The 13469-nt window shown below is 36.6% G+C and overlaps 1 protein-coding gene across 1 annotated transcript; it reads left to right on the forward strand.

Annotated features, from left to right (window-relative positions):
* The first annotated feature begins 5840 nt into the window (after positions 1-5840).
* On the forward strand, positions 5841-10688 carry Pmp2 (peripheral myelin protein 2). Its single transcript, XM_005336007.4, has 4 exons — positions 5841-5991; positions 8113-8285; positions 8482-8583; positions 9578-10688. Exons 1-4 carry the CDS (start codon positions 5919-5921, stop codon positions 9626-9628), a joined length of 399 nt encoding a protein of 132 aa, XP_005336064.1. The 5' UTR covers positions 5841-5918; the 3' UTR covers positions 9629-10688.
* The last annotated feature ends 2781 nt before the right edge of the window (positions 10689-13469 follow it).

A 13469-nucleotide genomic window follows, 5' to 3' on the forward strand; every position in this document is an offset into this window, starting at 1 on the left:
CAATCCCCAAAACTGCAAAAGCAGACATGAGAAAAGAAACAAAGAATGTCACAACTCCGTGAATTATGATTTGAATGCCAATAAGACAGATGATTAATTGCCCCTTGGAAACCTGAGGTTGCCCTTCCCTAGCATTGAGTTACTCCTTAGAACAGCCTATAATCAAGGTGTGGCACTGCTCAGTGCATTGGGTTTTATGACTACTTCTTTGCATGCAATCTGAGTGGAATTGATATGTGCCACTTCTGAGTCAAGACGGTGAAGAAGCAAATCCATGCCTGTCTGCTAGCAGGTGGACTGTGAAACTCTGGGGTATGGTATAGAAGAAGGGATCCAAGACCTCTGAAGGACCTCCTAGCTCCATACACTAGGAGCCCCTACACTGGACTGGGACATCAAACAAGAACATCTGGGTCAAGCCACTGGAATGTTGGAGTTTATTGCAACAGCTAGTGTTCAAACAAAATTTAAGAGATTTCATTGTATATCGTGTCACAAGCCTGTTATTGGCTGAAATGTAACTACAAATCTAGCTTTCAGTTGTTTAAGGGAATAAAGATTGGGTTGGCTGAATGAAAGAAACCACAGTTTAGACATGAATTTAGCTGTTTCTCTGATCTAACTTTACCTAACATGAATTTAGTTGATTGTCTGATCTAGTTTTACCTGAAATCTCTTGCTCTGGAAAAGACTATATGTAAGTTAAACATTCCCTCACAGTATCTCAGTTGTGTAAAACATTTTGTAAGGTACAATCAAGGAAATAAACAAGGTAGGCTGCCTGGATAGCACATGATTTAAAGAATACTCAAATTTCTATCAGTTTTTATTGATTCCTTATGAAATCACACTACACACACACACACCACACATACACATATCACACACACACACATACACACATACACACTTTTCACTATGTTTTGTAAGTGAATAATTTTTAAGGAATTATTTTCTTCTATCAGCAGTATTACTTTCTGTCCTAGAGAAATGCAAAGGGAATAGAAAAACTGTGGGAGGCCCAATGTATACTACAATGACCCGAGAAAGAAACTGAAATGCATAAATCCTTTCTTATATTCCCTCCCCAGTGAGAAACTTTAGTACTCAGATGTTCTATTAGTACTCAGACTAGTCTTTGGAAAAAAAGACCATACATGTTAGCTTCTAATAAAAAGCCAAGCTAATTGCATTATTTGGAGGAATCACAAACTACTTCTTCATTCTCTTTATTGCTATTCAACACAAGAAAAGCTACTGACTACCTTTGGGGCAGAATAAATGCAATCATCACCATAGTAACCAAAAGTCTAACTATCCAGGGGTAGCTGAGGAAGTCACAGGAATAATTTGCTCTAAGAAAACAATTTTAATCATTAAACATGGAGAAAACATTTATTTGAAACCTGACAGAGGAGTTTAGGGATATCCAGAGCAAAATGGAATCTGCAAGGGCACCAGATACCCTCCTGAGTTCTGACCATAAATCTGACTATCAGCTCTTGACTAAAACCATAGGATTTATTAATGTTCCTTTTTGTTGTTGTTGTTGTTGTTGTTTGTATTGGGGATTGAACCCAGAGGTACTTAACCACTAAACCATATCCCCAGACCTTTTCATTTTTTGTTTTGAGACACAGTCTCACTAAGTTACCTAGGGCCTTGCCAAATTGCTGGGACTAGCTTTGAATTTGCAATCCTTCCCTCGGCCTCCCAAGCCTCTGGGATTACAGGCATGTGACATTGTGCCAGACTATTAATGTGCCCCTTTTTTTTAATTTCTATAATCAGTAACTTTTGCCTTCTCTATTTTTAATCCATCTTGCAAAGACCTTATCAATTTTATTAGTCTTTAAAATGTTTTGGGGTTTGTAAATGTTTTCTATTCTATATTCTTATTTTATTAATATTTGTTCTGTGGGTCATTTATTTCTACTATTGAATGTTTCTTCTGCTTTTTGACCATATTTTCTTCTCTTTAAGAGATTTATTTTTTATTATCCATGCATACAAAAAATTATATAGATAAATTTAGACCTGAGGTGACATTCTTTTTTCAGAGAGGTTTTAATTAGTTTTTTCTAGTAGCTTGTTCTCTGTCTTCAATCACATAAATCTAATTTTAACAACTGAATTGGTACCAACACAGTTTATTTTCAGATCATTCTTACAATGTCATAGCCCTTCAAAGTTTCAAGCCCTAAGTATGATGGTTAGCCAGAACTCTCTCTTACTGTAATATCGCCACAAATGTTCCTCAGATTTTGCCTGTCACCTGGATATTACAAATTCATAGATCCCTGGAGAAGCAGCAGCCCCAAATACTATATTTACCCCTCTGGATTTTCCTTTATCTCCTAATCCTAGACTCATTTTTTCTCTTTTTATCTCTCTGGTGCCATGGAGAATTTTCCTTTTAACTTTGTCCCTCTTGATGTCGCATTTGGAAAGTTTTTTTTGTTTATTTGTTTGTCTTGTGATACTTCAGACTGAACCCAGCAGTGCTCTATTACTGAGTTATATCCCCAGTCCTTTCTTATTTTTTATTTATTAAAAAAATTTTGGGGGGAGGGTACTGGGGATTGACTCAGGGGTACTCAACCACTAAACCATATCCCCAGCCCTATTTTTTATATTTTATTTAGAGACAGTTGCTTAGTACCTCATTATTGCTGAGGCTTGCTTTGAACTTGTGATTCTCCTGCCTCAGCCTGCCAAGTCACCAAGATTATAGGCATGCACCACCATACTCAGCTCTTAATTTTTATTTTGAGACAGAGTGTCACTAAGTTGCCCAGGCTCACCTTGAACTTGTGTTCCTCCTGCCTCAGCCTCCTGAGAAGCACACATCACCATACCTGGTGAAAAATTAGTTTAATGTCCTCATCTCTCATCTATGAAAGTGAAAGTTCCAAGCCTATGTTTATTATCTTCTCAATTGTTTAAAAAATAATTATTCCTTCTAGTACTATATGATGTGCATTTTTGTCAACAACTATTATCATGGTATTTCTCTTTAATAGTAATTTTAAATTCACTAAAATTAAAATGTCTGACCTCAAGCCTTGATGGAATCATGATTGTAATGTAAATTCCACAAGGGCAGGAAATTTTGTTCAATGGGATTTAACCAGCACCTCAAACAGTGGATGGCATTTAGTAGGCTTTCGGTAAATAATTTTGCACTTAAATGAATGACAAAAAAAAAAATGGAGTTGGTTCTTTGGCATCCAAGTGAAAGATTATGAATTCTTTGTTTATTTGCTACATGATGATTGGTCTTATCTCTTTCCCAAATATACAATTTGATGTAGCTTGAAAACTGCAAATAAGGGACATTTCTATGATATGTTATGTAGAGCAAGTTTTTCTTATCATTTTCTTTGGATCTCTGGTTGTCTTTTTCAGAGTATGATTTAAATAACTCCCCTGATTAAAATTTGCATGGGCAATAAGTTACAGAAAGGAAGAGGAGTGAATCCACACTGTAGATAAAATATATTTGTCTTACTAACATTTCCAGTCTAAATGCATGCCTCTGTTACCAAACGGTTCTGGAGTTTAGTATGCCTCTTTTCCTGCTAGGATATGATGCATTTCCAAATTAGGGAGGACCTAATGGGTTGTCTGGATCTTCCCTCATTGCTTTGATCAGTAACTTTGACCCACACATTGACCTCTAAATTCCGTCTTAGTCCAAACTCATCTGGTCAATCCGAGCAGTCAGATCCAGTTGCCAATAGCCTAAAGTAGAAAATCGTTTTCTTGGTCTAAAATTAATTCAGTTTTATAATATTTCTGCCTTGCCAATAGATGGTTCAATGTGTGTTTTAAACTCCACCGTCATTCCTATGCGCCAGTCAAGGACTACTGAGAATCCAGAGCTCTCCTATTGTTCTACCTCTGAATACAGGGCCCAGCTCCAGGGCGAAAGTTTAGAGTCCTTCATTGATGTAGGCAGCAAACCTAAATGCTAAATATTGCATTTCTTTTTCAGTCATCTGTTGAACCTCAAGTAATTATTTTACCATTTCTGTACAACTTTAATGTACAGCATCACTTTCTGTAGTCGTGGTTATAGCACAATTCACTTTTTAATAGAGTGGAGCTGACAAAAACTGTTGGAAGTATAAATGTTATTATTATTTTTATAGTGGTCTGGAAAAGAAAGTAATGTTTCCATGAAACAAAAGCCCTTTTTTTTCATGCTGGGTTTTCTTTTTCTTTCCAATCACATTCCTTGGGTCCAGGGTCCAGTCATTTGGTTAACTGAGGAATTTTCCTGTTCAGTATTGTTTTCCTACTCTCCTCTCCAGGGACTGGTAATGTGGCAGACTTGCCCCCACTCTAGGTGATTCCACATTTTTTTTTCATTCAGCTTGAAACCAGACCACATAACTACAATAGTTAGGGCACAGCTATGGTACCCAGTTACCTGAGCCTTTGAAGCCGAGGATTCTGCCTGCCCTGAGTAAATTCACCATGAGATATTTTCATTGTTGTGAAGGGTGCCAACTTATGAACTAATTGTATAAGGCCTGGTATTGACAGTTTCTTCATAGTCAAAATTGGTGCTAACATGGAAAAGCTGTTAGGAAAGACACAACAGCAAGTAGGCCTTCCCACGAGTACCAGTATGTTCCACGTGGATTTTCATGTGTTCCCCCTGGTCAAAGATGGGGCTCTGCAGTATCATAATCATCTGATTCTCTTGGTTGGCACCTCTTGTCTGATTTTTGAAAAGAGAATGAGGGCCTTTAGGCAATTGTGGCAATGTCTGTATTACTGGATCTTTGGTCAGAACCTATATGCAGGGATGGGGTAAGAGAATCAACCAGAGTGTAGGTAGTGGAGAATGATGCTCTGTTCAAATCCTGCCTCTTCTTATATGAGTTTTGGACGCAATTTTTAACTTCTCTGAGCTCCAGTCTTCCTCACTGGGAAAATGGATGCATCAACAATACCTAACTCTTACGGTGCTGACAGGATTAAATGAGACAATCTGTAGTAAGTGCTTAGCTCGGTGACTGGCCCACAGTGCACTCTCAATATCCATTACTATTATTATGATAGAAAAATCCACTTTATAAAACTGCAGATTTATTTTCAAGGACTCAAAGTTGTTACGGCAATTAGGAACCTGCTTAATTGGCACTTAAGCTTTTTTAGATGAAAATCTTAGCTGCGGTCAAAGAGCATGTCACAGTGCAACTTCTTGTCCTATTACATGAATACAATTTCTTTTCTCCACTGTGCTGCACGGCCCTCATTGTCTGCCCACTCTGCCTGCCTGGGATGTCTATGTGAACTATGCCAAGCCTCCCTCACCTCTGAATGCTTCCTCACACTGCTCCCCTGCGTTTCTCTCCCACAACATATTTGAGACTCTTATCACAGTACTCATGAACATTTTCTTCTCTTTCTTCCCTTTCAATAAGAATTCTTAATTGTGCAAACTCAGCATCAAGAGTGACTAAGATGCCTAAACAGCACGCACGCACGCATGCGCATGCACACACACACACACACACACACACACACATTCATTTGCAGTCATAGCCTCTGTGGAGTCCTTTCTGAAGCATTGAAAGACTGTAAAAATGTAAGATGATTTATCAATGTGAGACCAGCCAAAAATTTCTTGAAGGCTCAAATAGAACTCTCATTCATTTTTAGACATTTTTTTTTTTTCTTGGAAACAATAGGAAACATTATGTAGGTTTGGTCTTCCTAGGATGGATGGGCAGCTGGTGATTGAAGAGCCATTCATCCACAGTCCTGACACTGCCTCTCCCCATTGGGTCTCTGTGAGAGTCACATGCTCTGGATATCTTTGAAAAGAATCTTCTGAGGCCTCTGCGTCTCATCTCAGTCTACTGAATCCTACCAAGAACTGTGGTCAACTCTCAGTCATCACCATGAGCAACAAATTCTTGGGCACCTGGAAACTTGTCTCCAGTGAGCACTTTGATGATTACATGAAGGCTCTAGGTAAGAAATGCTCCTTGTTCTGGCTGCAGAGATCCTTTTTAGGAAAACTGCCTAATATTTCCTTCTGACTTTGTTTCTAGGAGTCTGGGGACGTTTACACAGGCTGAAGTACAGTCCTGGGATTAATCTTATGTCTTTCAGATAATGCACTTGTGTTTTATCCATGCCAGTTGTACTCGAACTGAATTTAAACTACTGAAATACCTGGAACTCACACTGATCCAAAGGTAGTTTAATACCAATAAGGTTTTCATTGGAAACCTGGAAGAAAGACATTTTAGAAGCTTAGTCAACCTATTCACTGACTTTTATGATAACTTTTTTTAAAAAATAGCAACTAAGGTTCATGTGAAATAAGGAGTTGAATGATAGAAAACCTCCATTTAAGCTGGGTACATGGCTATAATCCCAGCTACTTGGGAGGCTGAGGCAGGAGGATCACAAATTTGAGGCTAGCCTGGTCAACTCAGAAAGACTCAATCTGAAAAAAAATTTGTAAAGTCCTGGGTATATAATGGTAGAACAATTGTCTACGGTGCACAAGGCTCTGGGTTCAATTCCCAGTATTAAAAACAAAACAGACAAAATCTCAGTTTAAAATTTCGGTATTGAGGCAAACTAAAAAATTTTTCTATTTCTGTCCATTATTATAGAATCATGTAGGATGTTCATGGCCTAGTGCAGGTGCTGAGAGGAAAAAGAAACCAGGTTTGTGGTAGTGAATTCAAACTCTGTTACCCAAACATCAGACTTTCCTGATGTTGGAGCAGAAGATGGAAATAAAAAAAAATCATCCTTGGTTACAACTGTACTTCATACCATTTCTAGAGAATGTTCCAGAAACACAATAGATAAGAAGAATCTTTGGGAATTTCCAGAATTGTGTAAATATAGTAAAGAATGACGGTGATAACATCAGGTTGCCATTTTTGTCAAAGTGCCTGTAGCTTTATTTACCTTTTGGAAGTTCATGTAGACACTTCTAATTTTAGATAAATGAACAAAAGCCTGTCATTGTTGCCTAGTAAACTTTGAGAACTTACGGGTATGGGTCCATATTGTGAGACTGGTTAGATTTATGGACTTAACTTCATAGCTGAAGGAAAAGGAAAATTCAAGAAGGTCTCAACGAGGAACTTTCTAATTTCATTGTTTTCAAATTATAGAGTGCACAAGATCTCTTGAGGGGGCTTGGTAAATGTAGACTCACAGGCTCTGAAGATTATAGTTTAAAAAACATGGTTTTCAATCATACAAAATAATGAAAGTTTAATCAGAATTAGAAGAAAGAATACCGTCCATATTTATTAGCTACAACTTTTCTTATTTAGTATAGATAGAGATAAACAAGTTGTTTTCAATGTGAAAAAATAAAGAATTTTGGCTTCCAACTGGAGTCTTAGAAAACTATATTTCTTTTCATTTATTTCTTGTATGACATTTCTTCTTTTCCATATATTTGATAGCGATGGCAATAAGGCTTGAGCCCAATTTTGTTTGGTTTTTCAAATGTAGAAAAGTTTTGAAAAAATCTTTTCATTCATCTCTGGCTACTTGTAACCGTACAGATTTTGAAGATAGGTGGCTATTTTTTCTGACCAGCTAGACTTAGGAGCCACAAAATTTCAGAAATGAGGATATCAAGGATATGATGGTAATCTTCTCTATAGCCATAGTATATTATTAATGGGGAAAGTATCACAGAACTGCTGTGTATAGCACAGTCTCATTAAAATTGTACATATACTATTTTTGTGGAGCTACTAAACATCTTCAATGTTTCACACAAATCCCTAATTACTGACTTACAGTGGAGAGTAGGATTAGGGCAAAAGTAGACAACGTGCACTCTTTCCCCTGAACACGTTTACTTTTTTAAATCTACAGGTATTAATTATACTTACTTTTAAAATATTTATTTGTAATAATAAGCCCTAAAATATATGTGTAGCAGACTCTTATTTTTATTGGGTGGGGAAACATGGGAGGAGGCCCTTAGTAGTAAGTGGGCCTACCTGCCTACCTATACAGATAACAGACAATGAGCACTGGACAGGTCACTCTAGCCTCCCAGGTATGCTCTTTGTCAACACAATGTTATAACGCTACCTTGGTTTTCAGGTGTGGGGTTAGCCACCAGGAAACTGGGAAATCTGGCCAAACCCAGTGTGATCATCAGCAAGAAAGGGGACTATATTACTATACGAACTGAAAGTGCTTTTAAAAACACAGAGATCACCTTCAAGCTGGGCCAGGAATTTGAAGAAACCACAGCTGACAATAGGAAAACCAAGGTAATCTTTAACATTTTTCTTTACCGTTGGTTCAAGCAACTGCTTGAGAGAGAGAAGGTTATGCTGCTAGTATTTAACAGAGTTGAAATGATCATGCTTCTCGAGACATCTGCTATGAAATGGTTCAGGACTGAATGAATGGCTTCTTGGATCAGCTGAAGTCCAGCAAGTCAGTGACATGCAGTTGTGTTTGCAGAGCATTGTAACCCTGGAGAGAGGCTCACTGAATCAAGTACAGAAATGGGATGGCAAAGAGACCATCATAAAGAGAAAGGTGGTGGATGGAAAACTGGTAATGGTAAGAGTATTTCTAATTCTAAATACCAAAGTAATGCTATGTAAATAAGAGGGTTATACTATTTTCAAAATGTTCTTTGTTTTTTTTGGAATACAAAGGACAAAATGGCAAAGAATAAAGTCAAGATTAATGCTTGACTGATATTTAAATCATAAAAGACTCATCTGCAAAAACTGGATCAAGATTTTAGAAATAATAAAGTTGATTTGTTATTTTTAGAAATAACAATATCTACAAAGTGAGAGTAAAATTCAAGAAAGTATGAATAAATATCTTACTGGTTTGAACTCTAAAATACATGTCTAAACTTTAATAGCAAAATGCATCCGGAAAGGCTCAATTGTAGAATATTTGTAGACACCTAAGCATTCTGCTTCCACGAATCTATAGTAACATACACCGAACCATGTTATCAGGCAAGCTGAGTTCCAGGGAGACCTCTTCTTAGTAGATGAGATTGATGACAAAGGTTACCTGAGATGACCTCTGATAATTTTTTTAAGGTTAAGGCTCCATGCTTAATAATTAACAAATACATCAAATGTAAACTGATTCCTGTCATGTTAGGAATGTTACTTTTAAGAGGTACTTAGCCCTTGCTGCACAATAGATTAACATAGGGGTATATTCCAAAATGGGGGCCCAATATGGATCAATTGAATGCAGATCTCCTAGGGTGGGATCAGTATGTTTAAATATTCTCCAGATAGTGTAAATCATTTTGAAAACCACTCTTTTAGAATATTTAAATGCATACAAATAATGCAAAAACCTTGCCACTTTAAAAAATTTCTTTACAGTAAAAGATCAACTTTAAAACTATTTCTCTAGTTTCAGTGGTCATCATCCTAAATTACTGGATATTGGCATACTGGGATATTTTATTTCTTTCTAAATTTCATCTTATATGTTTATTTTTAATTTCTACTCTTATCATAAACTTGTTCTCTGTCTTGAGTTTTAGATAATTAATCTTTTTTTTTCTTTTCTTAAGGAATGTATGATGAAGGGCGTGGTGTGCACCAGAATTTACGAGAAGGTCTGAGAAAAACATTTACCCACTGAGTGGTATTTAGTCACTTAATATTGGAAATAAATTGCTTCCATTGGCAAGACCCAACTACTCTCCAGTTTGCTTTTTGGTTTGAATTTTTTTGTTTTTGTTTTCGTTTTTGTTTTGTTTGGGTTTTTGTCTTCGCATGCCAGATTGACAAAGCTCTTAACTGAGTCTTAATCTAAAAACCACTGCTATTTAAATATTTTCAATTTGTGTACATGTCCTTATTATATTAACTCATCTATGTTTAGCCAGACTTAAATAATTGCTAATGTCATTAATTTCTAAGAAACTATAATCTATGGTATTCTGATTATTTAAAATAATGATTAAAAAAGAAGTAATGGGATAGTAAAAGGATGTAAAAGTTTACTGATGGGGTAGCAAACTCAAACGCCTTCTGGGACCAGAGAGTTATAAGCCCATAAGGAAGCCACAAAGAAGCAATTCAGAAAGAGCAGTTTTAAATGAAGGAGTTCTAGTTTCAACTAAAAGGAGCAGCCTTAACTCAACTTCAGCCAGTTTTTTTTTTAAATTAAGGGCTAGTTTATAGGCAGTGAAAGGCACAGATACTGAGGACAGAGTTGAATGCATTGTGACAGATGCAAGCACTCATATAACTCTCATCTAAACCAAGATACAAAACATTTCCTTAATCCCAGAAAGTTTTCTCAGTCCCCTTCCCAGTCAATGCCCTTCCCTGTCCCATCCTTACCGAAAGCAAGTGCAGTAGTGATTTGGTTCTATCACCGTAAGTTAGTTTTGTCTGTTCCTATATATGGAACCATAGTGTTTTCTGTTTGCCCATTTAAACTTAGTATTCTTTAAAATTCATCCCTATTGTTGCATGCAATAGTGGTTTGATCCTTTTGTTCCAAATACTATTCCATTGTATGATTATGTCGTTTTATCTGTTTATCCTTCAGTTAATACAATTGGGCGGTTACCAATTTTGGGCTACTGTGAATAAAGCTGCTACATTCTTGTACAAGACTTTTTGTGGACATATGTATTCCGTCCTTTGGATAAATAAATATTCATAGAGTTATTGAGTCTGGTAATTTTTGACAGGCAAGAATGGGGACCACTGTGCCCAAGTATGAATGAAACTGTATTATATGACTGAGTAAATGAGAAAATGCATTGATGTTGGTAAGAAACAGGATGTTCATTGAGGAAGAAGGCATATATAAATATGTAATGAGGGAAGAAAAGAAGGAACCATGTAGGAATATAATGGATCTATGTAAACTCATGGTTTCTAAACCATGAATATGTTATATGGTGTTAGTTTTTCATTGCTATGATAAAATACCTGAGAAAAACAAATTAAAGAAGGAAATATTTATTTTAACTCACAGTTTCAGAAGTTTCAGTTCAAGTCTGACTATTGTTTCTGGATCTGTGGTGAGGCAGAAAATCATAGTGAAAGGGGATGGCAGAGAAAATTTCTCACCTCATGGCAGGTAGGAAGCAGAAAGAAAGCAAGAAAGGGACCAGGGACAAGATACACTGTTCCAGGGCATACTCCCAATAATCCATTTCCTCCAACTAGCCTTCCCGTCTATCAATAATGCCATCAAATTATGAATTCATCAATGGTTAATCCACTCATGAGAACGGAGTCCATGATCCAATCACTTTCAAAAGGCCCACCTCTAAACATTGCTGCATTGGAGACAAAGCCTTCAACATATGAGCCTTTGAGGGATATTCCAGATCCAAACTATAACAATGGGTATAAATAGAAATAATTCCATATACATATCTGCATGCATATGTGTGTGCAATGTACATATCTATTTATGTGTATACACATACATATACACATGGAGTTTTATCTGCCAAAAGAAGTTAGTAAAACCTCAGTAGGAATGAGCATGCTTAGGACTCAGATTTTGATGTCTGATATCATTCACAACTAAAGGAATCAATGTTCCTTGGAGAAATGGTTGATTCCAAAGCAAAGGCAGGGTAGGTACAAGATGAGCCTAAAATGTCTTCTTGCACTAGAAAAATTTTTAAATGCTCAGAGAAATAATAGAGGTATTATACCCAAATATGAAGGAACTCGAGTTGTCCAAATTTAGGACAATTTGAATGCAAAAATATAAGAAATCATAAATTGTAAACCATTAAGAAAAAAGTAGAACTTGTACATCCATAATGATAATAAAAGAGAGAGAGAGAAATGAAAAGATAGAACTCATACATCCATAATGAAAATGAGAGAGAGAGAGGGAGGGAGGGAGGGAGAGAGAGAGAAAGAGAGAGAGAGAGAGAGAGAGAGAGAGAGAGAGAGAGAGAGAGAGAGAGAGAGAGAAATGAAAAGGAGGTATTTTCTTTACAGTAAAATGGCATGTGCTTCCTGGTAAATGTGGAAAAAGTTCTGGAACCAGAGAACCATCATTTTCCAAGCATCACAAAAAATATTGACTCAGGCAAGAATTATCATGGATGCTAAAGCTAGGGTGAAATTCTGATGAGGAGCAGAGTGTTAGCTTGGCCTTACAACATCTCCTTGCAAACTGCGGATTTCTTTCTTTCAAGGGGGAAAAAATAATAATTCTAAGCAGTGCAAACACGGAACCCCTTGACTGGGTTACCAAAGCTAACTTCGACAATAAAGGGCAGATGAACAAGATGTACCTTCAAATATGATGTGTGGAGAAGGAGATAAGGTCATTTTTGTAGTGTTTTGGCCTGGAATCCATACCTGAATCTGAGTATGAAGAAATATCAGACAAATTCCAAAAGAGGAATGTTCTATCAAAAAAAGGGGGAGGGGTGCATGCAGGAGGGAGTTGACGGAATTCTTTTAAAAAAAATGCTTGGACAAAGAAAGGAGGTGGAAATATTCCAGATTAAATTATACTAAAAACATGTGATAACTATAACCAAAAAAAAGATCTTAAAATGTATCTTGTGCTAAAGGTAAAATAAATGCTCCAAAGGATAATATTAGATCTATTAGACGGTAGATGGGAGATTGGAATAAAAGTACATTGGTATGTAAAAGGGTACCTTCTTGAGAAACACACACTGAAATAGTTTGGGGTCATGGGCCATGTGCATGCAGTTTACTCTCAAAAACTTCAAAAAAAAAAACTTCAAAAAAAATCTATGTGTGTATGTTTGTGTGTGTGTACATGTACATATACATATACATAGAAAAAAATTGATAAAGCAAATGGGTAAAATTGAAGAGCTGAGGAATTTTCTTTGAATTAATATGATTCTTGCCACTTTTCTGTATATTTGAAAGTAGTTCCCTTTAAGGTTCCTAAAAGTTGGGGATGTAGTTCATCCTTGCATAGCATGTGTGATGGATGCCCTGGGTTTGATCCCGCAGCATGGTATTTGGCAAGCATTTCCCTGCCTCTCAGTTTTCTGTTGACTAGTGTCTGGATGTTATTTTTTTATTTCTGATTTGTTTTACAAAAATCACGAGTACTTTTTTACTTTCATAATAGGAAAAGTGAAGCACTGATAATGAGGAAAATAAAATAATCATTTAAGCAGCTAGTCCAAGTTGCTAGATTTGAAAAGGATTTTTAAACAATCAGAAAAGAAACTGGGGGAACCTTAGGTCTTAGTCCATTTCTGCTGCTATAACAAAACACTATAACCTGGATGACTTATGCACAACAGAAATTTATTTTTCACAGTTCTGGCAACTGGGAAGTCCAAGATCAAGAAACTAGCAGATTTGCTGTCTGATAAGTGTCTTCCTCATTCATAGATGATGTCTTCTGTCTCAAAATACTACAATGTTTAGGGTCTTGCTAAGTTGCTGAGGCTGGCCTTGAACTTGTGATCTCCTACCTCA

This window comes from Ictidomys tridecemlineatus, chromosome 7 (assembly GCF_052094955.1).
Source record: "Ictidomys tridecemlineatus isolate mIctTri1 chromosome 7, mIctTri1.hap1, whole genome shotgun sequence".
Lineage (NCBI taxonomy): Eukaryota > Metazoa > Chordata > Mammalia > Rodentia > Sciuridae > Ictidomys > Ictidomys tridecemlineatus.